Here is a 24,302-nt window from a genome sequence, read left to right as displayed (position 1 = left end):
AAATAAATATATAAAATATTTATTTTTTACAATATATTTCCCTTTATTATTTTCTCCTAACCCTACCACCTCTCCCCTAATTGGAGTAAACTAACGGACAACAACACTTATGCTTCTACTTCCTGTGTCCGTAAATACTATACAGTATATTTAACAATAGTTATCTTTTGTCTTCAAGAGATCGAGAGTTGCACCCCTCCTCAAAAAACCTATACTCGATCCCTCCGATGTCAACAACTACAGACCAGTATCCCTTCTTTCTTTTCTCTCCAAAACTCTTGAGCGTGCCGTCTCTAGCCAACTCTCCTGCTATCTCTCTCAGAATTACCTTTTTGATCCAAACCAGTCAGGTTTCAAGACTGGTCATTCAACTGAGACTGCTCTTCTCTGTGTCACGGAGGCTCTCCGCACTGCTAAAGCTAACTCTCTCTCCTCTGCTCTTATCCTTCTAGACCTATCCGCTGTCTTTGATACTGTGAACCATCAGATCCTCCTCTCCACCCTCTCCGAGTTGGGCATCTCCGGCGCTGCTCACTCTTGGATTGCGTCCTACCTGACAGGTCGCTCCTACCAGGTGGCGTGGCGAGAATCTGTCTCCGCACCACGTGCTCTCACCACTGGTGTCCCCCAGGGCTCAGTTCTAGGCCCTCTCCTATTCTCTCTATACACCAAGTCACTTGGCTCTGTCATATCCTCACATGGTCTCTCCTATCATTGCTACGCAGACGACACACAATTAATTTTCTCCTTTCCCCCTTCTGATAACCAGGTGGCGAATCACATCTCTGCATGTCTGGTAGACATATCAGTGTGGATGTCGGATCACCACCTCAAGCTGAACCTCGGCAAGACGGAGCTGCTCTTCCTCCCGGGGAAGGACTGCCCGCTCCAAGATCTCGCCCTCACGGTTGACAACTCCATTGTGTCCTCCTCCCAGAGTGCAAAGAGCCTTGGCGTGACCCTGGACAACACCCTGTCATTCTCCGCTAACATCAAAGCGGTGACCCGATCCTGCAGGTTCATGCTGTACAACATTTGCAGAGTAGGACCCTACCTTACACAGAAAGCGGCACAGGTCCTAATCCAGGCACTTGTCATCTCCCGTCTGGATTACTGCAACTTGCTGTTTGCTGGGCTCCCTGCCTGTGCCATTAAACCCCTACAACTTATCCAGAACGCCGCAGCCCGTCTGGTGTTTGACGTTCCCAAGTTCTCTCATGTCACCCCGCTCCTCCGCACACTCCCCTGGCTTCCAGTTGAGGCTCGCATCTACTACAAGACCATGGTGCTTGCCTACGGAGCTGTGAGGGGAACGGCACCTCCTTACCTTCAGGCTCTGATCAGACCCTACACCCAAACGAGGGCATTACATTCATCCACCTCTGGCCTGCTAGCTCCCCTACTTCTACAGAAGCACAGTTCCCACTCAGCCCAGTCAAAGCTATTTGCTGCTCTGGCACCCCAATGGTGGAACAAGCTCCCCCCCGACGCCAGGACAGTGGAGTCACTGACCACCTTCCGGAGACACTTGAAACCCTACCTCTTTAAAGAATACCTGGAATAGTATAAAGTAATCCTTCTACCCCCCCACACAAAAAAAAGTGGTTGTCCCACTTGCGATCATATGTTGAATGCACCAATTTGTAAGTCGCTCTGGATAAGAGTGTTTGCTAAATGATGTAAATGTTTGTTTTTAGTCCCATCCTTCAGCTGCACTCAACCCCTCCCATCTATCTCTAAACACCATCCACATTTGATTTCTATTTGCCATATATTTTTCAACTGTGCTGTGATGTTTCACAAAAGTTCTGAACCTTTCTATTCTCATAGGTTTTACAAATTGTAAATTAAAGATAAACACTTTTGCTAAGAGTATTATTATATTATTGATTGATTGACTATGACTTTTTAAATCACCCAGCAGTGCTATTTGCAGAGTTTGCTCCAGGTAAATGTTGCAATTCTTCAGCCATTCCTGAACCTGCGACCAAAAACAAGCTACATATGGACAGTACCAAAACAAATTATCTAATAAATCTGTCTCTTCACAGCAAAATCTGCAGAGCTGGGATGGTTGTATCCCCCATATATATATCATTCTATTGGTTGCAAGAATAATAATTTAAACGTAAAAACTCTAAGTTTTGTTTTGTGTATCAGTTCATAGACCATGTGATATGGATTCGGTACATCGAAAATCTCTTCCCAACTATTTTGCAATCTATATGACACACCTGTCATTTTTTTGGTCCTCAAATGAAACTGGTATACTTTTTTATTGATCACAATCTTCTTTAACCAATTTTGTTCTTTAATGCAGGACCGACAGACAAGTTCCTTACTTTCTCCCCCTTCCACTTGCCTCTTCCATTTTTGTGGTAATGCTACAATTAGTTGGTTGTAATTTTGAGTAGAGCAGATGTTTCCATATATCTTTGATAGCTACATGTGTGACATAACTCCACCAGTCCTATTTATGATATCATTTACAAAGATTATACCTTTTTTTTTTTTTACTACACGCTATTGTATTTTTTAGTGATCCAATACGTAATATTTATCATAATTTGGTTGTAATCCAGAGAGGTTAGAACAATTATCTAGATCATCTATGAGGCTGAGGGATCAAAATTGTGGATTTAAAAGAAAACATGAATCATCAGCGTGCAATGACACCTTTGTTTTTAAGCACTGGATTTCTAGCCCCCCTGATATTATTGTTGATTTTAATAGCTAACATTTCAATGGCCATAATAAATAGATATGCCGATAGTGGACAACCTTGTTTTACTCCTCTTGACAGTTTAATACTTTCTGAGAAGTAGCCATTATTTACTATTTTACACCTAGGGTTACTATACATAACATTAACCCATTGTATAAGAGATTCTCAAAATTGAAATATACCAGCATTTATAAATAAATTCCAGTCGTACTTTATCAAAAGGTTTTTCAAAGTCGGCTATGAATACCAGGCCTGGTTTCCCAGATTTTTCATAGTGTTCTATTGTTTCCAGTACTTGTCCAATGTATTTACGTCCATGTAAAAAACCTGTCTGATTAGGATTAATAATATCCAACAATACCTTTTTAATTCTATGCGCTATGCATTTTGCTTGAATTTTTGCATCACAACAATGAAGTGTAAGGGGTTTCCAATTTATTTAATGGACTGGATTTTTATATTTACCACTTTGGTCCTGTTTCAGTAATAATTAAATCAGACCTTCTTGTTGAGTATCTGATAATCTACCATTTTTATAGGAGTGGTTAAAACATGCTAATAATGGTCCTCTGAGTACATCAAAAAAGGTTTGGTTAACCTCAACTAGTATGCCTTCCAGCCCTAGAGTTTCCCCAGACTTAAAGGCTTTAATTGCATCAAGAAGTTCCTTCTCTGTAATTTGGCCTTCACATGAGTCTTTCTGTACAGCAGTTCATTTTACATTATTAATAGGACAAAAATCCTTACAATTAACTTTGGTTAGTGGAGATGGAGACAGAAAAGAAAACATATGCTTAAAGTACTTTGTTTCCTCTTTCAAAATATAATTTGGTAAATTCTTTTTGGTAGCATTTCTATGTTAACGATAAAAAAATAATTTGATGCATTTTTCCCCATATTCCATCCAGTTCGCTTAATTTTTTATAATATATTACATTTGATATTTCTTGAATAGGTTCCTCCATTCCTTTTAGTTTTTCCTCTAACGTAATCTCTGCCTCTATGGTACAGTTTTTACTGTGCTGTTAGTCCCTCTATTTCCTTTGTTAATATGAATTATTTTGACCAAAATTGCTTTTGTTTTAAAGATGAGTATTGAATTGCATGGTCTCTAAAGGCACATTTAAAAGTGTCCCATACAATAGGGGGATCTGCTGTACCTGTCATGAGCCCTCTCACTCCACCGGGTTACCACCTTAATGTGTTTCCACTATCTTCCACTCTGCTCATCTCTCTCTCTCTACTCAGCCTAACGAGCTCCACCTGTCCCTGCTCTGCTCGGCTCTAATTACTCTGCCAGCTGCGCTGCATTACCCACTAACCTCTCCCAGTATTTAAAGTCCCGTCTTTCAGCTCTCCTTTGTCAGATCGTCTGCAAAGCTCACACCCGGAACCTGTGTGCTCGCGCTTCTGGCTCACCCTTGTTTTGTGACCCCGGACCTGCCTGATTCTTGGATACTCTTCTGCCCCAGGAAAACCAGACCTGCTCTCTGCCATTACGACTCCTGACTACTCTTCGACCCCGGTAACTCTGACCAGCCTTCTGCCTTGCTACAACGTATTTGGATTTCCCTTGAACTGTACTTCTGCCTTGTTTCATCCGCCCCGTTGTGTCTGTGTTTCCTCCCCCCAGGACTTCTGGACCACCAACCACCGGCGTCATCGGACGCATCGCTGCCACTGGGGGGGGGCACAGACCCAGCACATTGGACGGGATAACCCCTGGAGCCTTCACTCACTCCCTACTTCCCTTTTCCCTTAAGTTTTAATAAACTTTCTGGTGTGACGCAATTGTGGTCCTCTTGTCGTCTGTCTGAACCGTGACAGTACGATCTGACCATCATGGACTCAGCGCACACTTCCCCGACATGGAAACCGAAGAACCTGAGCAACCCACCGCCATGCTACGCCTGGAACACACTGAGAGAGAGCTAGGTCGCATGAGCGGCGACATCACCTCTCTGCTTCAGGTCGGCCACCAACAGCATCAGCAGTTCCAGCAGCACCAGCAGCAGTCCCAGCAGCAGCAACAACAACTCGCCAGGATCATCCAACTCCTCACCAACCTTACCCCAGCCAGTCTGCCCACCAGCCCTGCCTCCGAGTTACCTGCCCCGGTCATTTCAGCCGCTGCCCCGGAACCCAAGATTGGAAACCCCGAGCGGTTCAACGGCGATTCTACCCAGGTCCGGCCATTCCTGACTAGCTGCCGACTTCAGTTCTCCTTGCAGCCAAGGACCTTCGCCACGGAGGGGGCTAGGGTCGGGTATGCCATCACTCACCTGACGGGCCGAGCTCGACTCTGGGGAACAGCAGAGTTCGAACGTCAAACCCCCGCATGTGCAACCTTCGACCTGTTTGCTGAGGAGATGCTGAAGGTGTTTGACCTGGATTCACCAACCGCAGAGGCGTCTCGTGAACTGTTCAGTATTCGACAAGGCAGACGTACAGTCGCAGACCATTCCATCGACTTCCGAACCCTGGCAAGACGAAGTTCTTGGAACACACCATCGTTGGTGGGACGCGTTCTTCCATAGCTTGGCTGACTATATCAAGGACGAGTTGGTCTCCCATGAACTGCCTTCCACTCTTGATGAAGCCATCGCACTGACTGTCCGGATCGACAGAAGGATACAGACCCGTCGTCGTGAGAGGGGGCGCCAAGGTCCACCAACTACCGGCATTCGGAGAGATCCGACTGGGCTCCTGTCAGCTACTGCCACTCACCCAAGTCAGCTTGATCAGTCTGAGCCTATGGAGATTGGGCGAGCCTCTCTCACTCCTGCAGAGCGCCAGCGCCGCTTCACCTCAGATCTCTGCCCCCTCACCGACCGTACGACTGTGCCATCGACCTCCTCCCTGGAACAGCCCCTCCAAGGGGCCGTCTTTATTCGTTGTCTGCTCCTGAAAGAAGGTCCATGGAGGACTACATCAATGACTCTCTGTCCACAGGATTGATCCGTTCATCTTCATCTCCGGCTGGTGCTGGCTTCTTCTTTGTGGGGAAGAGGGACGGATCTCTTCGCCCCTGCATCGACTACAGGGGACTCAACGACATCACAGTGAAAAACCGTTACCCTCTCCCTCTGCTCACCTCTGCTTTTGAGTTGCTCCAGGGAGCCACTGTTTTTACCAAGTTGGATCTCAGAAACGCTTACCACCTAGTGCGGATCCGGGAGGGAGATGAATGGAAGACCGCATTCAATACACCAACAGGCCACTACGAGTATCTGGTTATGCCTTTTGGCCTCACCAATGCTCCTGCTGTGTTCCAGGCTCTAGTGAATGATGTACTGCGGGACATGTTAAACAAGTTTGTCTTCGTTTACCTGGATGACATCTTAATCTACTCCAGAAACCTGTCTGAACACACCCGCCATGTCCAGCAAGTCCTTCATCGTCTTCTGGAGAATTCCCTCTACGCCAAGGCAGAGAAATGTGAGTTTCACGTCAAGACAGTGGCCTTCCTGGGGTACATAGTGGCAGAGGGAAGTATCCAAATGGATCCTGCCAAAGTATCAGCAGTCACGTCATGGCCAGTTCCGGAGAACAGAAAGAAGCTGCAACAGTTTCTGGGGTTTGCTAACTTCTATAGAAAGTTTATCCGGAACTACAGTACCGTTGCTGCCCCTCTCACTGCTCTAACCAGCACCAAGCAACCCTTCACCTGGACCCCAGCAGCCGACAAGGCCTTCAGTACCCTCAAGGTAAGGTTCACCTCCGCTCCCATCCTCCAGATGCCTGACGTGGACCGGCAATTCATTGTGGAGGTGGACGCCTCGGATGTGGGAGTTGGTGCTGTGATTTCTCAGTGGGCTGCGGAGGATAGGAAGCTCCATCCCTGTGCCTTTTTCTCACGTCGGTTGTCCCCCTCTGAGTGCAATTACGACATAGGGAACCGAGAGCTGCTGGCTGTGAAGCTTGCCTTGGAGGAGTGGCGTCACTGGCTGGAGGGGTCCACCATTCCATTTCTCGTTTGGACCGATCATAAGAACTTGGAGTACATCCGCACGGCCAAACGGTTGAACTCCAGGCAGTCCCGCTGGGCCCTGTTCTTCACCAGGTTTAATTTCACTCTGTCATACCGGCCTGGATCACGCAACACCAAGCCAGACGCCCTCTCCCGTCAATTCCAGAAGGATGACAACCCCTCCAAGGATCCTGTGTCGATTCTGCCAAGTCCCTGCATCGTAGCAGCTCTGACCTGGGCTGTTGAGGAACAGGTGCTGGAAGCTCTCCGTAACCAGCCCGGTCCCAGCACTTGCCCAGCTGACCGCCCTTTTTGTCCCCCGAAAACCTAAGGTCCCAGGTCGTTCAGTGGGGACATGACTCCCCGCCTAGCTTGTCACCCTGGCTCCACCCGCACTTACAACCTGCTCGCCCAGAGGTTCTGGTGGCCCGCTCTGAGAAAGGATGTACGGGAATTCGTCCAAGCCTGCCCCATCTGCAACCAACACAAGTCGTCCTGCCAGCCCCCAGCCGGATTGCTGCAGCCCCTGCCTGTGCCCAGACGTCCCTGGTCTCACATCGCCCTTGACTTTGTCACGGGGCTGCCCCCTTCAAGGGGCAAGACCGTCATTCTCACCATAGTTGACCGATTCAGCAAGATGGCACACTTCATTTCCCCTCCCCAAGCTCCCAACCGCCAAGGAGACCGCCCAGGTGGTCCTGGAACACGTCTTCCGGATCCACGGACTGCCAAAGGATGTAGTTTCTGACCGTGGTCCACAATTCTCCTCCGCTTTTTGGAAGGAGTTCTGTCACCTGCTGGGAGCCACAGTCAGTCTGACTTCCGGATTCCATCCCCAATCCAATGGGCAGTCAGAGCGGGCAAATCAGGAGCTCGAGAAGGCACTGCGATGCATGACTTCACGCAACCCCCCACTCCTGGTCGCAGCAATTGACATGGGTGGAGTACGCACACAATTCTCTGACCTGCTCTGCCATCGGTATGTCCCCTTTCCAATGTGTTTATGGATACCAGCCTCCTCTATTTGCCAGTCAGGAAGGGGAGGTTACTTGCCCATCTGCACTTGCGTTTGCCCGTCGATGTCGCCGCACCTGGTCACAGGCCCGAGCCACACTTCTCAGATCCGTTGCCAGCTACACTACCGGGGCCAACCGTCGGAGAATCCCTGCTCCCACCTACCATGTTGGTCAAAGGGGTGTGGTTGTCGTCAAGGAACCTGCCACTCAGGGTGGAGTCGCAGAAGTTGGCACCTCGGTTCATTGGCCCATTCCCTATCATAAGAGTGATTAGCCCAACTGCTGTCCGGCTCCAACTGCCTAATTCCATGAGGGTGCACCCCACTTTCCATGTGTCTAAGATTAAGCCCATTCATGAGAGTCCGCTGGTCCCTGCTGCGCCTTGTCCTCCTCCTCCACGGCTCGTCGATGGTGGTCTGGTTTACACCGTCCGCCGCCTGCTTCGGTCCAGACGGAGGGGTAGGGGTCTCCAGTACCTCATTGACTGGGAGGGCTATGGACCTGAGGAGAGGACCTGGGTGCCAGCTAGTCGGATTGTGGATAGGACTCTCATCACCGCCTTCCACCAACGGCATCCTGATCAACCTGCAATCCGTAGGGGCCGCCCCAGAGGGATCCCTAACCGTCCTGCCCGCTCGGCTTCCTGTCCTGTGCCTGATCCTGTCTCGGGACCTGTCCCATCTCCCGACCACGGCCCTCCGGCTTCCTCCGAGGATGAGGGCGTTCGCTCGGACCGTTCGGAGGAGTTCTAGCCCTCCTCCGGCTCCCCTCCTCCCGCCCGGCGTGGTGTTGCTCTTGGGACTTCTGGGGCCGTCCCTTGGGGGGTTCTGTCATGAGCCCTCTCACTCCACCGGGTTACCACCTTAATGTGTTTCCACTATCTTCCACTCTGCTCATCTCTCTCTCTCTACTCAGCCTAACGAGCTCCACCTGTCCCTGCTCTGCTCGGCTCTAATTACTCTGCCAGCTGCGCTGCATTACCCACTAACCTCTCCCAGTATTTAAAGTCCCGTCTTTCAGCTCTCCTTTGTCAGATCGTCTGCAAAGCTCACACCCCGGAACCTGTGTGCTCGCGCTTCTGGCTCACCCTTGTTTTGTGACCCCGGACCTGCCTGATTCTTGGATACTCTTCTGCCCCAGGAAAACCAGACCTGCTCTCTGCCATTACGACTCCTGACTACTCTTCGACCCCGGTAACTCTGACCAGCCTTCTGCCTTGCTACAACGTATTTGGATTTCCCTTGAACTGTACTTCTGCCTTGTTTCATCCGCCCCGTTGTGTCTGTGTTTCCTCCCCCCCCAGGACTTCTGGACCACCAACCACCGGCGTCATCGGACGCATCGCTGCCACTGGGGGGGGGCACAGACCCAGCACATTGGACGGGATAACCCCTGGAGCCTTCACTCACTCCCTACTTCCCTTTTCCCTTAAGTTTTAATAAACTTTCTGGTGTGACGCAATTGTGGTCCTCTTGTCGTCTGTCTGAACCGTGACAGTACCTATATTTTGTTAAAGGTCAGTTATAAATTATTCTGTCCTAGTTAAAAAAAAGTTGTCATCCAATAGGCTTTGATTACATTTCTGTAATTCTGTAAGAGTAATGTATATGCCAATTATTTGATGGTCCGACCACATTCTATCCCCTATCAACACCTTAACTTTTGGTGCCAGTGAGAATGGCATAAGAAAGTAGTTAAGACGACTAGCTTGATTGAGCCTCCGCCATGTACAGTGCCTTCGGAAGGTATTCAGACCCCTTGACTTTTTCCACATTTTGTTAGGTTACAGCCTTATTCAAAAATTGATCCATTTTATTCCCCTCATCAATCTACACACAAAACCCCATAATGACAAAGTAAAAACAGTTTATTTGAAATGTACCCTTTACTCAGTACTTTGTTGAAGCACCTTTGGCAGCAATTACAGCCTTGAGTCTTCTTGGGTATGACGCTAAAAGCTTCGCACAACTGTATTTGGGGAGCTTCTCCCATTCTTCTCTGCAGATCCTCTCAAGCTCTGTCAGGTTGGATGGGGAGCGTCGTTGCAAAGCTATTTTCAAGTCTCTCCAGAGATGTTAGGTCGGGTTCAAGTCCGGGCTCTGGCTGGGCCACTCAACAACATTCAGAGACTTGTCCCGAAGCCACTCCTGCATTGTCTTGGCTGTGTGCTTAGGGTTGTTGAACTGTTGGAAGGTGAACCGTCGCCCCAGTCTGAGGTCCTGAGAGCTCTGGTGCAGGTTTTCATCAAGGATCTCTCTGTACTTTGCTCCATTAATCTTTCCCTCGATCCTGTCATGTGCCTTTTACTGAGGAGTGGCTTCCGTCTGGCCATAAAGCCCTGATTGTTGGAGTGCTGCAGAGATGTTTGTCCTTCTGGAAGGTTCTCCCATCTCCACAGAGGAACTCTGGAGCTCTGTCAGAGAGACCATTGGGTTCTTGGTCACCTCCCTGACCAAGGCCCTTCTCCCCCGATTGCTCAATTTGGCAGGCCGGCCAGCTCTAGGAAGAGTCTTGGTGGTTCCAAACTTTTTCCATTTGAGAATGATGGAGGCCACTGTGTTCTTGGGAATCTTCAATGCTGCAGAAATGTTTTGGTACCCTTCCCCAGATCTGTGCCTTGACACAATCCTGTCTACGAGCTCTACGGACAATTCCTTTGACCTAATGGCTTGGTTTTTGCTCTGACATGCACTGTCAACTGTGGGACCATATGTAGACAGCTGTGTGCCTTTCCAAATCATGTCCAATCAATTGAATTTGCCACAGGTGGACTCCAATCAAGATGTAGAAACATCTCAAGGATATAATCAATGGAAACAGGATGCACCTGAGCTCAATTTCGAGTGTCATTGCAAAGGGTCTGAATACTTATGTAAATAAGGTATTTTGTTTTTTATTTGTAATAAATTGGCAAAAAAATCTAAAAAACTTTTCGCTTTGTCATTATGGAGTATTGTGTGTAGACTGATGAGGACAATTGTTTATTTAATCAATTTTAGAATAAGGCTGTAACGTAACAAAATGTGGAAAAAGTCAAAGGGTCTGAATACTTTCCGAATGCATTAACCAATGTCAAGTCCTAGCTGATGGCGCTCAGATACACCCCCCTACCCTGAAACACATACACGCTGATCCCCCGTTGTGACCATTTTCCTAAGCATCTCTGTGCAGTCAGACCTTTTGATTATTTTGTGCTAGCTACAGTGACCAGGTAACTAGGCTTGGAGGAAGCATTTAGTGTAAGTCGCTCTGGATAAGAGCGTCTGCTAAATGACGTAAATGTAATGTAAATGTAGTGTTTTGTGCATTGTCTGTGCACTTAGCTAGCTAGCATGATCCTATACATTGCATATTCTTATTCTTCATTGGGGTTTAACGGCAGTTGGCATCCATTGTTTATGGTGCATTACCCCCACCAACTGGACAGGGTAAAAAAATATGTAAACTCCAAAAAAGGGGTGGAGGGGGACCTTAATTCACACAAACAGAAACCTAACAAAAACGAACTTTCACTTCTTACTTCATTCAAAATTCCATAACTCCATTTTCAGGCTCTGGGGCCTGAGAGGGTGGCATTGCTCGTGACAGCACTCCTCCGCCCAAAACATTTTTCAATCCCAGGAACCGTTCTGCCTGAGACCCAATGATAGCAATCTTACTGGACTTATTCTCCACTCCAGCAGTGCCATTAATCACCATCGCCATAAAAGCCACAAAGTCCACTTTCTTAACATGTACTGTAACATATCTGGATCCTGCTGATGAGAGGCCAACTCTGCAGCCTGCAGTGAAGGCCTATCCAACACGCTGGAGTCTTCAGAAGGACCATTTGTTCCCTCAACCGCCTCTCCATATGAAATGCTCTGGACAGCCCTGACTCTGGCAACCTCATCTTCTTTTGCCATCTTCGGGCATTTCAAAGATGTAGCTTCATGGTTCCCACCACAATTGCAACACTTGACATGTTCTTCATCCATATAACATTCAACATGATCTTCTTTTCCACAACTTCCACATCTCGGCTTCTCTCTTCTACAGACACTTGAGGCATGTCCAAAAGCACCTGATTACACATGATGATTCACAAAAATATTAAACTAGACTCTTGGAATTATCTTGTTTGAACGACATAGTAAAAAAAATGAATAATATATATATAATTTTTTACTAAGTTGTTCAAACAAGATACTAAGTAAATTAAATGAGATACTAAGTTGTTTGAACGACTTAATTGTTCTTTTGTCTAATTAGGCCTCTTTTGTTATGCAGCTTGTCAGACTGTGTAATGGTTGCTGCAGCCATTCATTCACTGATTCCATCCGTTGATATGATTATTTACTGACAGTTCATCTATAGCCTAAAGCAGGGCTGCTTTTGAATGCCATAGCATGCAAGTGGGCGAGTGTGGAGCAAGGAGCAGAGCGTAATTCGAGCGGATAAAATAACATTGTCGGCCTTCTCTCCCGCTCCAATTTCTGGGCATGCTCTGCCTAGCACTTTTAGTTTCCTTTATCACTATTCTATTAATTAGGCCTGTTCGGTTGTAATTATTTAGCCTACTTCACTCACAGAAGCCTAAATCTAGTTTATATTCTACTTTTTCTTGGAATTGAAACACCATAATATGAATCAATTTAATTAAGCTAAAATATCAGAAATAAATTGTAAATAATAAAGGCCTGATCTTTTCATGAATAAAAGGGAATAAACAAAATAAATCTCAAACTGCAGCGGTCAAATTATTTGCGCACAGCAAGCACCAACAAGCTTCATGTGATATTCAAATGAAATATTATTATAATAAAAACAGAAAAATACACAAGCTTCATTACATAAAGGAATACTAGTGGGAATGTAGCCACAATATAAACAAGTATTCAGACCCCTTGACTTTTTCCACATTTTGTTACATTACAGCCTTATTCTAAAATGGATTAAATACATTTTTAAAATGTCATCAATCTACACACAATACCCCATAACGATAAAGGAAAAACAGGTTTTTAGAAATTTTTGGAAGAAGTTTGGAACCACCAAAACTCTTCTTAGAGCTGGCCGCCTGGCCAAACTGAGTAAAATGCTGAAATGCCTTCACTCAATAAGTATTCAACTCCTTTGTTATGGCAAGCCTAAATAAGTTCAGCAGTAAACAATTGCTTAACAAGTCACACACTATATGTTGCATGGACTCACTCTGTATGCAATAATAGTGTTTAACATGATTTTAGAATGATTACCTCATCTCTGTACCCCACAAATACAATTATCTGTAAGGTCCCTCAGTCGAGCAGTGAATTTCAAACACAGATTCAATTACAAAGACCAGGGAGGTTTTCCAACGCCTTGCAAAGAAGAGCACCTATTGGTAGATGGGTAAAAATACAAAAAAGCAGACATTGAATATCCCTTTGAGCATGGTGGAGTTATTAATTACACTTTGGATGGTGTATCAATACACCTAGTCACTACAAATATACAGAAGTCCTTCTTAACTCAGTTGGCAGAGAGGAAGGAAACCACTCAGGGATTTCACCATGCCAATGGTGACTTTAAAACAGTTACAGTTTAATGGCTGTGATAGGAAAAACACTGAGGATGGATCAACAACTCCACAACACTAACCTAATTGACAGAGTGAAAAGAAGGAAGCTTGTACAGAATAAAAATATTCAAAAACATGCAAACTGTGAAAAATGTAGCAAAGCAATTCACTTTTATACAAAGTGTTATGTTTTGGGCAAATCCAATCACACATTACATTACTGAGTACCACTCTCCATATTTTCAAGCATAGTTGTGGCTGCATCATGTTATGGGTATACTTGTAATAATTAAGGACTGGGGAGTTTTTCAGGATTAAAAAAAAAACGGAATGGAGCTAAGCACAGGCAAAATCCTAGAGGAAAACATGGTTCAGTCTGCTTTCCACCGGACACTGGGAGATTAATTCAACTTTCAGCAGGACAATAACCTAAAACACAAGGCCTTAGAGAGTTACCCAGAAAGACTCACAGCTGAAATCACTGCCAAAGGTGCTTCTACAAAGTATTGACTCAGGGGTGTAAAAACATATGTAAATCAGATACTTCTGTATTTCATTTTCAATACATTTGCAAAAATGTCAAAAAACATGTTTTCATGTTGTCATTATGGGGTATTGTATATAGATGGGTGAGAAAAATATATATTTAATCCATTTTGAATTCAGGCTGAAACTGAAAATGTGGAATAAATCAAGGGGTATGAATCATTTCTGAAGGCACTGTAAGTCTCTGACTTTTTTGTGATATCCCTGTCATATTTTTTATATGTATGTAGCTACTGTATGTATATGTGTCTTATTAACTGTGAAATAAAATCTATCTATCCTCTCTTTCTTGAAGTAATCACAGATCAAACAGCCCTGTGGCACATGCAGATGAGTGAGACAGGTGTACAGGTAGGTAAAAAGCAGTCAGACAGATAAAAGGCAGTCTCAGGTACGCTACCTTGCTCCAGTCTGTGGCACAGAGACCTCTTGGCCACCTCCACCTCAGGGCCTGGGTGGTCCAGCACCAGCCTGCTCCACTGTAGTGGACTGAGGACACACTCACCCCGTAGCCTGGCCTTAGGACACACATACAGCCTGGAACAGAAGACGATCAATTAATCATGTGTGTTGTTGTAATGAACAAAGTAGAGAAGACAGCCCAGGACATAGTGTGAGAGGAGATGTCGATGGCCTATTCTCCATGAGGAGCGATGGGCCGAAGTAAGTAAGTGTTGTCCTAATTCTCTCCAAGGCTGAGCCATAGGCCTACATCACAGTAAACATTGCTGACAGGGAAATTGAGAAAAGCATGACGTGTTGTTCATGAGAACTCAACTCAAATGCCCGATGCAATTATTACAACAACCACAACACTGTTCTGTAACTGTGTATGCGTTCAACGCAGGAAGTGTTTGTGTGTTCATATCCACTTCGACTTGGTAAGAGATTTTTTCTGATGTCTTTTCTGCATACAGTGAGGGAAAAAAGTATTTGATCCCCTGCTGATTTTGTACGTTTGCCCACTGACAAAGAAATTATCAATCTATAATTTTAATGGTAGGTTTATTTGAACAGTGAGAGACAGAATAACAACAGAAAAATCCAGAAAAACGCATGTCAAAAATGTTATAAATTGATTAGCATTTTAATGAGGGAAATAAGTATTTGACACCTCTGCAAAACATGACTTAGTACTTGGTGGCAAAACCCTTATAATAATAATAATAATAATAATAATAATAATAATAATAATAATAATAATAATAATATGCCATTTAGCAGACCCTTTTATCCAAAGTGACTTACTGTCATGTGTGCATTCATTTTCACGTATGGGTGGTCCCGGGGATCGAACCCACTACCCTGGCGTTACAAGTGCCATGCTCTACCAATTGAGCTACAGAGGACCACCATTGTTGGCAATCACAGAGGTCAGACGTTTCTTGTAGTTGGCCACCAGGTTTGCACACATCTCAGGAGGGATTTTGTCCCACTCCTCTTTGCAGATCTTCTTCAAGTCATTAAGGTTTCGAGGCTGACGTTTGGCAACTCCAACCTTCAGCTCCCTCCACAGAATTTCTATGGGATTTAGGTCTGGAGACTGGCTAGGCCACTCCAGGACCTTAATGTGCTTCTTCTTGAGCCACTCCTTTGTTGCCTTGGCCGTGTGTTTTGGGTCATTGTCATGCTGGAATACCCATCCAAGACCCATTTTCAATGTCCTGGCTGAGGGAAGGAGGTTCTCACCCAAGATTTGACGGTACATGGCCCCGTCCATCGTCCCTTTGATGTGGTGAAGTTGTCCTGTCCCCTTAGCAGAAAAAGACCCCCAAAGCATAATGTTTCCACCTCCATGTTTGACGGTGGGGATGGTGTTCTTGGAGTCATAGGCAGCATTCCTCCTCCTCCAAACATGGCGAGTTGAGTTGATGCCAAAGAGCTCGATTTTGGGCTCATCTGACCACAACACTTTCACCCAGTTCTCCTCTGAATCATTCAGATGTTCATTGGCAAACTTCAGACGGCCCTGTATATGTGCTTTCTTGAGCAGGGGGACCTTGCGGGCGCTGCAGGATTTCAGTCCTTCACGCCGTAGTGTGTTACCAATTGTTTTCTTGGTGACTATGGTCCCAGCTGCCTTGAGATCATTGACAAGATCCTCCCGTGTAGTTCTGGGCTGATTCCTCACCATTCACATGATCATTGCAACTCCACGAGGTGAGATCTTGCCTGGAGCCCCATGCCGAGGGAGATTGACAGTTCTTTTGTGTTTCTTCCATTTGCGAATAATCGCACCAACTGTTGTCACCTTCTCACCAAGCTGCTTGGCGATGGTCTTGTAGCCCATTCCAGCCTTGTGTAGATCTACAATCTTGTCCCTGACATCCTTGGAGAGCTCTTTGGTCTTGGCCATGGTGGAGAGTTTGGAATCTGATTGATTGATTGCTTCTGTGGACAGGTGTCTTTGATACAGGTAACAAGCTGAGATTACGAGCACTCCCTTTAAGAGTGTGCTCCTAATCTCAGCTCGTTACCTGTATAAAAGACACCTGGGAGCCAGAAATCTTTCTGATTGAGAGGGGGTCAAATACTTATTTCCCTCATTAAAATGCAAATCAATTTATAAATTTTTGACATGCGTTTTTCTGGATTTTGTTGTTGTTATTCTGTCTCTCACTGTTCAAATAAACCTACCATTAAAATTATAGAATGATAATTTCTTTGTCAGTTGGCAAATGTACAAAATCAGCAGGGGATCAAATACTTTTTCCCTCACTGTAGATACATACAGTGAGGGAAAAAAGTATTTGATCCCCTGCTGATTTTGTATGTTTGCCCACTCTCATGAGGACTGCCACAGGAAAGGAAGACCCAGAGTTACCTCTGCTGCAGAGGATAAATTCATTAGAGTTAACTGCACCTCAGATTACAGCCCAAATATTTGCTTCACAAAGTTCAAGTAACAGACACATCTCAACATCAACTGTTCAGAGGAGACTGCGTGAATCAGACCTTCATGGCCTAATTGCTGCAAGCAAAGAAACCACTACTAAAGGACACCAATAATAAGAAGAGACTTGCTTGGGCCAAGAAACACAAGCAATGGACATTAGACCGGTGGAAATCTGTCCTTTGGTCTGATGAGTACAAATTTGAGATTTTTGGTTCCAATCGCTGTGTCTTTGTGAGACGCGTGTGGGTGAATGGATGACCTCCACATGTGTGGTTAAAACCATGAAGCATGGAGGAGGAGGTGCGATTGTGTGGGGGTGCTTTGTTCGTGACACTGTCTGTGATTTATTTAGAATTCAAGGCACACTTAACCAGCATGGCTACCACAGCATTCTGCAGCGATATACCATCCCATCTGGTTTGCGCTTGACTATTATTTGTTTTTCAAAAGGACAATGACCCAAAACACACCTCCAGTCTGTGTAAGGGCTATTTGATTAAGAAGGAGAGTGATGGAGTGCTGCATCAGATGACCTGGCCTCCACAATCACCCGACCTTAACCAAATTAAAATGGTTTGGGATGAGTTGGACCGCAGACTGAAGGAAAAGCAGCCAACAAGTGCTCAGCATACAGTGGGGAAAAAAAGTATTTAGTCAGCCACCAATTGTGCAAGATCTCCCACTTAAAAAGATGAGAGAGGCCTGTAATTTTCATCATAGGTACACGTCAACTATGACAGACAAATTGAGAAAAGATAATCCTGAAAATCACATTGTAGGATTTCTTAATGAATTTATTTGCAAATTATGGTGGAAAATAAGTATTTGGTCACCTACAAACAAGCAAGATTTCTGGCTCTCAAAGACCTGTAACTTCTTCTTTAAGAGGCTCCTCTGTCCTCCACTCGTTACCTGTATTAATGGCACCTATTTGAACTTGTTATCAGTATAAAAGACACCTGTCCACAACCTCAAACAGTCACACTCCAAACTCCACTATGGCCAAGACCAAAGAGCTGTCAAAGGACACCAGAAACAAAATTGTAGACCTGCACCATGCTGGGAAGACTGAATCTGCAATAGGTAAGCAGCTTGGTTTGAAGAAATCAACTGTGGGAGCAATTATTAGGAAATGGAAGACATACAAGACCACTGATAATCTCCCTCGATCTGGGGCTCCACGCAAGATCTCACCCCGTGGGGGTCAAAATGATCACAAGAACGGTGAGCAAAAATCCCAGAACCACACGGGGGGACCTAGTGAATGACCTGCAGAGAGCTGGGACCAAAGTAACAAAGCCTACCATCAGTAACACACTACGCCGCCAGGGACTCAAATCCTGCAGTGCTAGACGTGTCCCCCTGCTTAAGCCAGTACATGTCCAGGCCCGTCTGAAGTTTGCTAGAGTGCATCCAGAAGAGGATTGGGAGAATGTCATATGGTCAGATGAAACCAAAATATAACTTTTTGGTAAAAACTCAACTCGTCGTGTTTGGAGGACAAAGAATGCTGAGTTGCATCCAAAGAACACCATACCTACTGTGAAGCATGGGAATGAAAACATCATACTTTGGGGCTGTTTTTCTGCAAAGGGACCAGGACGACTGATCCGTGTAAAGGAAAGAATGAATGGGGCCATGTATCGTGAGATTTTGAGTGAAAACCTCCTTCCATCAGCAAGGGCATTGAAGATGAAACGTGGCTGGGTCTTTCAGCATGACAATGATCCCAAACACACCGCCGGGCAACGAAGGAGTGGCTTCGTAAGAAGCATTTCAAGGTCCTGGAGTCTCCAGATCTCAACCCCATAGAAAATCTTTGGAGGGAGTTGAAAGTCTGTGTTGCCCAGCGATAGCCCCAAAACATCACTGCTCTAGAGGAGATCTGCATGGAGGAATGGGCCAAAATACCAGCAACAGTGTGTGAAAACCTTGTGAAGACTTACAGAAAACGTTTGACCTGTGTCATTGCCAACAAAGGGTATATAACAAAGTATTGAGAAACTTTTGTTATTGACCAAATACTTATTTTCCACCATAATTTGCAAATAAATTCATTAAAAATCCTGCAATGTGATTTTCTGGATTTTTTTTCCTCATTTTGTCTGTCATAGTTGACGTGTACCTATGATGAAAATTACAGGCCTCTCTCATCTTTTTAAGTGGGAGAACTTGCACAATTGGTGGCTGACTAAATACTTTTTTTCCCCACTGTATGTGGGAACTCCTTCAAGACTGTTGGAAAAGCATTCCAGGTGACTACCTCATGAAGCTGGTTGAGAGAATGCCAAGAGCGTGCAAAGCTGTCATCAAGGCAAAGGGTGGCTATTTGAAGAATCTCAAATATAAAATATATTTTGATTTCTTTAACACTTTTTTGGTTTCTACATGATTCCATATGTGTTATTTCATAGTTTTGATGTCTTCACTATTATTCTACAATGTAGAAAATAGTAAAAATAAAGAAAAACCCTTGAATGAGTAGGTGTTCTAAAACCTTTGACCGGTAGTGTACATCCATACACATATACATTCATACATATACATATACACTACCGGTCCCCTAACCCTACCACCTCTCCCCTAATTGGAGTAAACTAATGGACACTTAGGCTTCCACTTCCAGCTTCTACATAATGTACTATATACATTTTACAGACACAATGTATTTTACAATAGTTATCTTTTGTTTGTTTTTAATCACATTCTTCAGCTATCCTCAACCTCCCATCTATCTCTGAAGAACATCCATTTTGATTTCTGTTTGCCATATATTTTTTACTGTGCTGTTTAACAAAAGTTCTGAACCTTTATACATTTTACGGAGACAGTATATTTTACATTAGTTATCTTGTTGTTTTTAGTCCCATCCTTCAGCTTCACTCAACCCTTCCCATCTATCTCTTAACACCATCTAGTTTTGATTTCTATTTGCTATATATTTTTCAACTGTGCTGTGATGTTTCACAAAAGTTCTAAACCTTTCTATTCTCATAGTTTCAGATTGTAAATTAAAGATACACATTTTTCCTTAAAGTATTATTATATTATTGATCGTTTGACTATGATGTTTCAAATCACCCAGCAGTGCTATTTACAGAGTTTGCTCCAGGTACAGTGAGGGGAAAAAAGTATTTGATCCCCTGCTGATTTTGTACGTTTGCCCACTGACAAAGAAATTATCAGTCTATAATTTTAATGGTAAATTTATCTGAACAGTGAGAGAGAGAACAACAACAAAAAAATCCAGAAAGACGCATGTCAAAAATGTTAGAAATTGATTTGCATTTTAATGAGGGAAATAAGAATTTGACCCCCTCTCAATCAGAAAGATTTCTGGCTCCCAGGTGTCTTTTATACAGGTAATGAGCTGAGATTAGGAGCACACTCTTAAAGGGAGTGCTCCTAATCTCAGTTTGTTACATTTTACATTTACATTTTAGTCATTTAGCAGACGCTCTTATCCAGAGCGACTTACAGGAGCAATTAGGGTTAGGTGCCTTGCTCAAGGGCACATTTACGTCATTTAGCAGACGCTCTTATCCAGAGCGACTCACCAATTGGTGCGTTCACCCTAAAGCCAGTGGGATAACCACTTTACAATTTTGGGGGGGGGGGTAGAAGGATTACTTTATCCTATCCCAGGTATTCCTTAAAGAGGTGGGGTTTCAAATGCCTCCGGAAGGTGGTGAGTGACTCCGCTGTCCTGGCGTCGTGAGGGAGATTGTTCCACCATTGGGGTGCCAGAGCAGCGAACAGTTTTGACTGGGCTGAGCGGGAACTATGCTTCCGCAGAGGAAGGGGAGCCAGCAGGCCAGAGGTGGATGAACGCAATGCCCTCGTTTGGGTGTAGGGACTGATCAGAGCCCGAAGGTACAGAGGTGCCGTTCCCCTCACTGCTCCATTGGCAAGCACCATGGTCTTGTAGCGGATGCGAGCTTCAACTGGAAGCCAGTGGAGTGTGCGGAGGAGGGGGGTGACGTGAGAGAACTTGGGAAGGTTGAACACCAGACGGGCTGCGGCATTCTGGATGAGTTGTAGGGGTTTAATGGCACAGGCAGGGAGGCCAGCCAACAGCGAGTTGCAGTAGTCCAGACGGTTACCTGTATAAAAGACACCTGTCCACAGAAGCAATCAATCAGATTCCAAACTCTCCACCATGGCCAAGACCAAAGAGCTCTCCAAGGATGTCAAGGACAAGATTGTAGACCTACACAAGGCTGGAATGGGATACAAAACCATCGCCAAGAAGCTTGGTGAGAAGGTGACAACAGTTGGTGCGATTATTCGCAAATGGAAGAAACACAAAATAACTGTCAATCTCCCTCGGCCTGGGGCTCCATGCAAGATCTCACCTCGTGGAGTTGCAATGATCATGAAAATGGTGAGGAATCAGCCCAGAACTACACGGGAGGATCTTGTCAATGATCTCAAGGCAGCTGGGACCATAGTCACCAAGAAAACAATTGATAATACACTACGCCGTGAAGAACTAAAATCCTGCAGTGCCCGCAAGGTCCCCCTGCTCAAGAAAGCACATATACAGGCCCGTCTGAAGTTTGCAAATGAACATCTGAATGATTCAGAGGAGAACTGGGTGAAAGTGTTGTGGTCAGATGAGACCAAAATCAAGCTCTTTGGCATCAACTCAACTCTCAGTGTTTGGAGGAGGAATGCTGCCTATAACCCCAAGAACACCATCCCCACCATCAAACATGGAGGTGGAAACATTATGCTTTGGGGGTGTTTTTCTGCTAAAGGGACAGGACAACTTCACCGCATCAAAGGGACGATGGACGGCGCCATGTACCGTCAAATCTTGGGTGAGGACCTCCTTCCCTCAGCCAGGACATTGAAAATGGGTCGTGGATGGGTATTCCAGCATGACAATGACCCAAAACACATGGCCAAGGCAACAAAGGAGTGGCTCAAGAAGAAGCACATTAAGGTCCTGGAGTGGGCTAGCCAGTCTCCAGACCTTAATCCCATAGAAAATCTGTGGAGGGAGCTGAAGGTTCGAGTTGCCAAACGTCAGCCTCGAAACCTTAATGACTTGGAGAAGATCTGCAAAGAGGAGTGGGACAAAATCCCTCCTGAGATGGGTGCAAACCTGGTGGCCAACTACAAGAAACGTCTGACCTCTGTGATTGCCAACAAGGGTTTTGCCACCAAGTACTAAGTGATGTTTTGCAGAGGGGTCAAATACGTATTTCCCTCATTAAAATGCAAATCAATTTATAACATTTTTGACATGCGTTTTTCTGTATTTTTCTGTTGATATTCTGTCTCTCACTGTTCAAATAAACCTACCATTAAATGAATAGACTGATCATGTCTTTGTCAGTGGGCAAACGTACAAAATCAGCAGGGGATCAAATACTTTTTTCCCTCACTGTAAATGTTTAAACTCTTCAGCCATTCATGGACCTGCGACCAAAAATAATCTACATATGGACAGTACCAAAACAAATTATCTAATGATTCTGTCTCTTCGCAGCAAAATCTGCAGAGCTGGGATGGTTGTATCTCCCATTTTTGCGGTAATGCTGCAAAAAAAGTAGTTGGTTGTAATTTTGGGTAGAGCAGACATTTCTATATATTTTTGTTAGTTACATGTGTGACATAACTCCACCAGTCCTATTTATGATATAATTTACAAAAATTATACTTTTATTTTTTTATCCAAAAATAATGTTTTTTTTATTATCAATTATTATATTTGAGTTTAACCTTAATTTGTGGTATTATTTGTTCTGTCTTTTCTGGTGGATTAAACAGAAATTGCAACCAACTTTCTATGGCTTGTTTAAAAAATAGCTATATTTTGGAGATTCTTTCATTTTCAAATAACCGAAAGTGAGAGGTTGTAATCTGAATAAAGGGGAAAAGGTCATTCTTGAACATGCGGTGAGACATTCTTACTAATCTGCTAGAGAACCAGTTTGGATTTAAGTATAACTGTTGTATGACTGAAGTCTTTAGTGAGAGGTCTAATGCTTTAATATTTAATCATTTCTGCCCTCCAAATTCATATTCATTATATAAATAGGCCAGTTTAATTTTGTCTGGCTTGCCATTCCAAATAAAATAGAATATGTTTTGCTCATATAATAAAAATAAAAACTGGTCGCTAGGTGTAGGCAAGGCCATAAGCAAATAGGTCAAATGGGTTTTTCCTTATTTAACTTATTCTGTACCTCTATGGTAGAGTTTTTATTGCTATCTATCTGTACTGGTAGTCCTTCCAATTCCTTTGTTAATATGGACTCTTTGACCTAAATTGCTTTTGTTTTAGAGATAAGTATTGAATTGCATGGCCTCTAAAGGCACATTTAAGTGTCCCATACAATAACATAGGTACAGCAGATCCCCTTATGTCGGGAAAAGTCTGTTCTAAATTATTCTGTCCTAGTTAAAAACAAATTATCATCCAATAAGCTTTGATTATATTTCCAATATCCTCGCCCATGTGGAAATTCTGTAAGAGTAATGTATTTGCAAATTATTTGATGGTTTCGACTGCATTCTGTCCCCTATCAACACTTTTTAAACTTTTGGTGCCAGCAAGAATGACATAAGAAAGTAGTCAAGACGACTAGCTTGATTGAGTATTTCTCACTAGGTCAGGATATTTAAGCCTCCATTTATCCACTAGTTCCAATATATCCATGATATTCGTGATAGTTCGTAGTGTGATTTCCTTTACGGTCCATTGAGGTATTATAATCTCCCGTCATAACAATAGAGTCTTGTATTGCTTGTAGGTTTGATAAATGATTATATATATTTTTGAAAGAAGTGTGGATCATTATTTGGACTGTATAGATTAATGAGCCAAATCTGTTTATGGTCCAATAACATATTTAAAATAATCCATCTACCTTGCGGATCTGTTTGGAATATTTGCACATTCGGATCAAAATGATTGTTAATTAATATCATCACTCCTTTTGTGTTTCTTTGATATAGGCTATTGAATATAAAATGCCTCATGACCTTAGATAAATGAGACAGGACATTTTCCAATTTAATGCAGTTATATATTTGTCCTGGCTTTTGTGTGATACAAATGCGCTTAATAGCTCCTCAATACTAAAACCTACACTTTGAGCTGTGAATCATATATATATATATTCTAATATTTTATTGACGTTTAGGCAGCCAGACACAGATTACTCAAATGAGGCAAGATGAACGAGCATGTTACTGTAACAGTCGGTCAGCTCCACTGAGTGGCCATTGAGTGAAACGTATAGGCTAATCATTGGATTGCTGAAAATCTCTGGTGATGACACATACTTTACTATAGGATGCTACGAAATTAGTACTGGGATGGTAAGTCATTGTAGTAGTCAGTTAGTAGAGGGTGGCAGGTAGCCTAGCTGTTAGAGAGGCGGACCAGCAACTGGAGGGTTGTCAGGTTGAATCCCAGTTTGGATGGGAAAATCTGGTGTAGAGTGAGCTGGCTACAGAGGGTTGATGGCATCATACTAGATACCTTTAAGCAATGCACTTAATCCTCTACAATTGCTCCAGGGGTACTGTGCCTGACCCATTGCTTCCAGCCCCTCGGCAGGGCTGTTTCTAGCATTTTGGGTGCCCTAAGC

General features: G+C 44.2%; 1 protein-coding gene across 2 annotated transcripts in view; it reads right to left on the bottom strand.

The window, feature by feature from the left end:
- slain1a (SLAIN motif family, member 1a) overlaps positions 1–24,302 on the bottom strand; it is a 61,741-nt gene that overhangs the window by 25,997 nt on the left and 11,442 nt on the right. For both annotated transcript variants that reach the window (XM_045206414.1, XM_041843993.2), the window contains exon 2: positions 14,200–14,336. In XM_045206414.1, the coding sequence (XP_045062349.1) occupies positions 14,200–14,336 (137 nt within the window). The remainder of the gene's footprint in view (positions 1–14,199; positions 14,337–24,302) is intronic.

This window comes from Coregonus clupeaformis, chromosome 23, assembly GCF_020615455.1.
Source record: "Coregonus clupeaformis isolate EN_2021a chromosome 23, ASM2061545v1, whole genome shotgun sequence".
NCBI classification, from domain to species: Eukaryota; Metazoa; Chordata; class Actinopteri; order Salmoniformes; family Salmonidae; genus Coregonus; species Coregonus clupeaformis.
The sequence above is the reverse complement of the archived record's forward strand: the minus strand, read 5'-3'. Positions and strand labels throughout refer to the sequence as shown.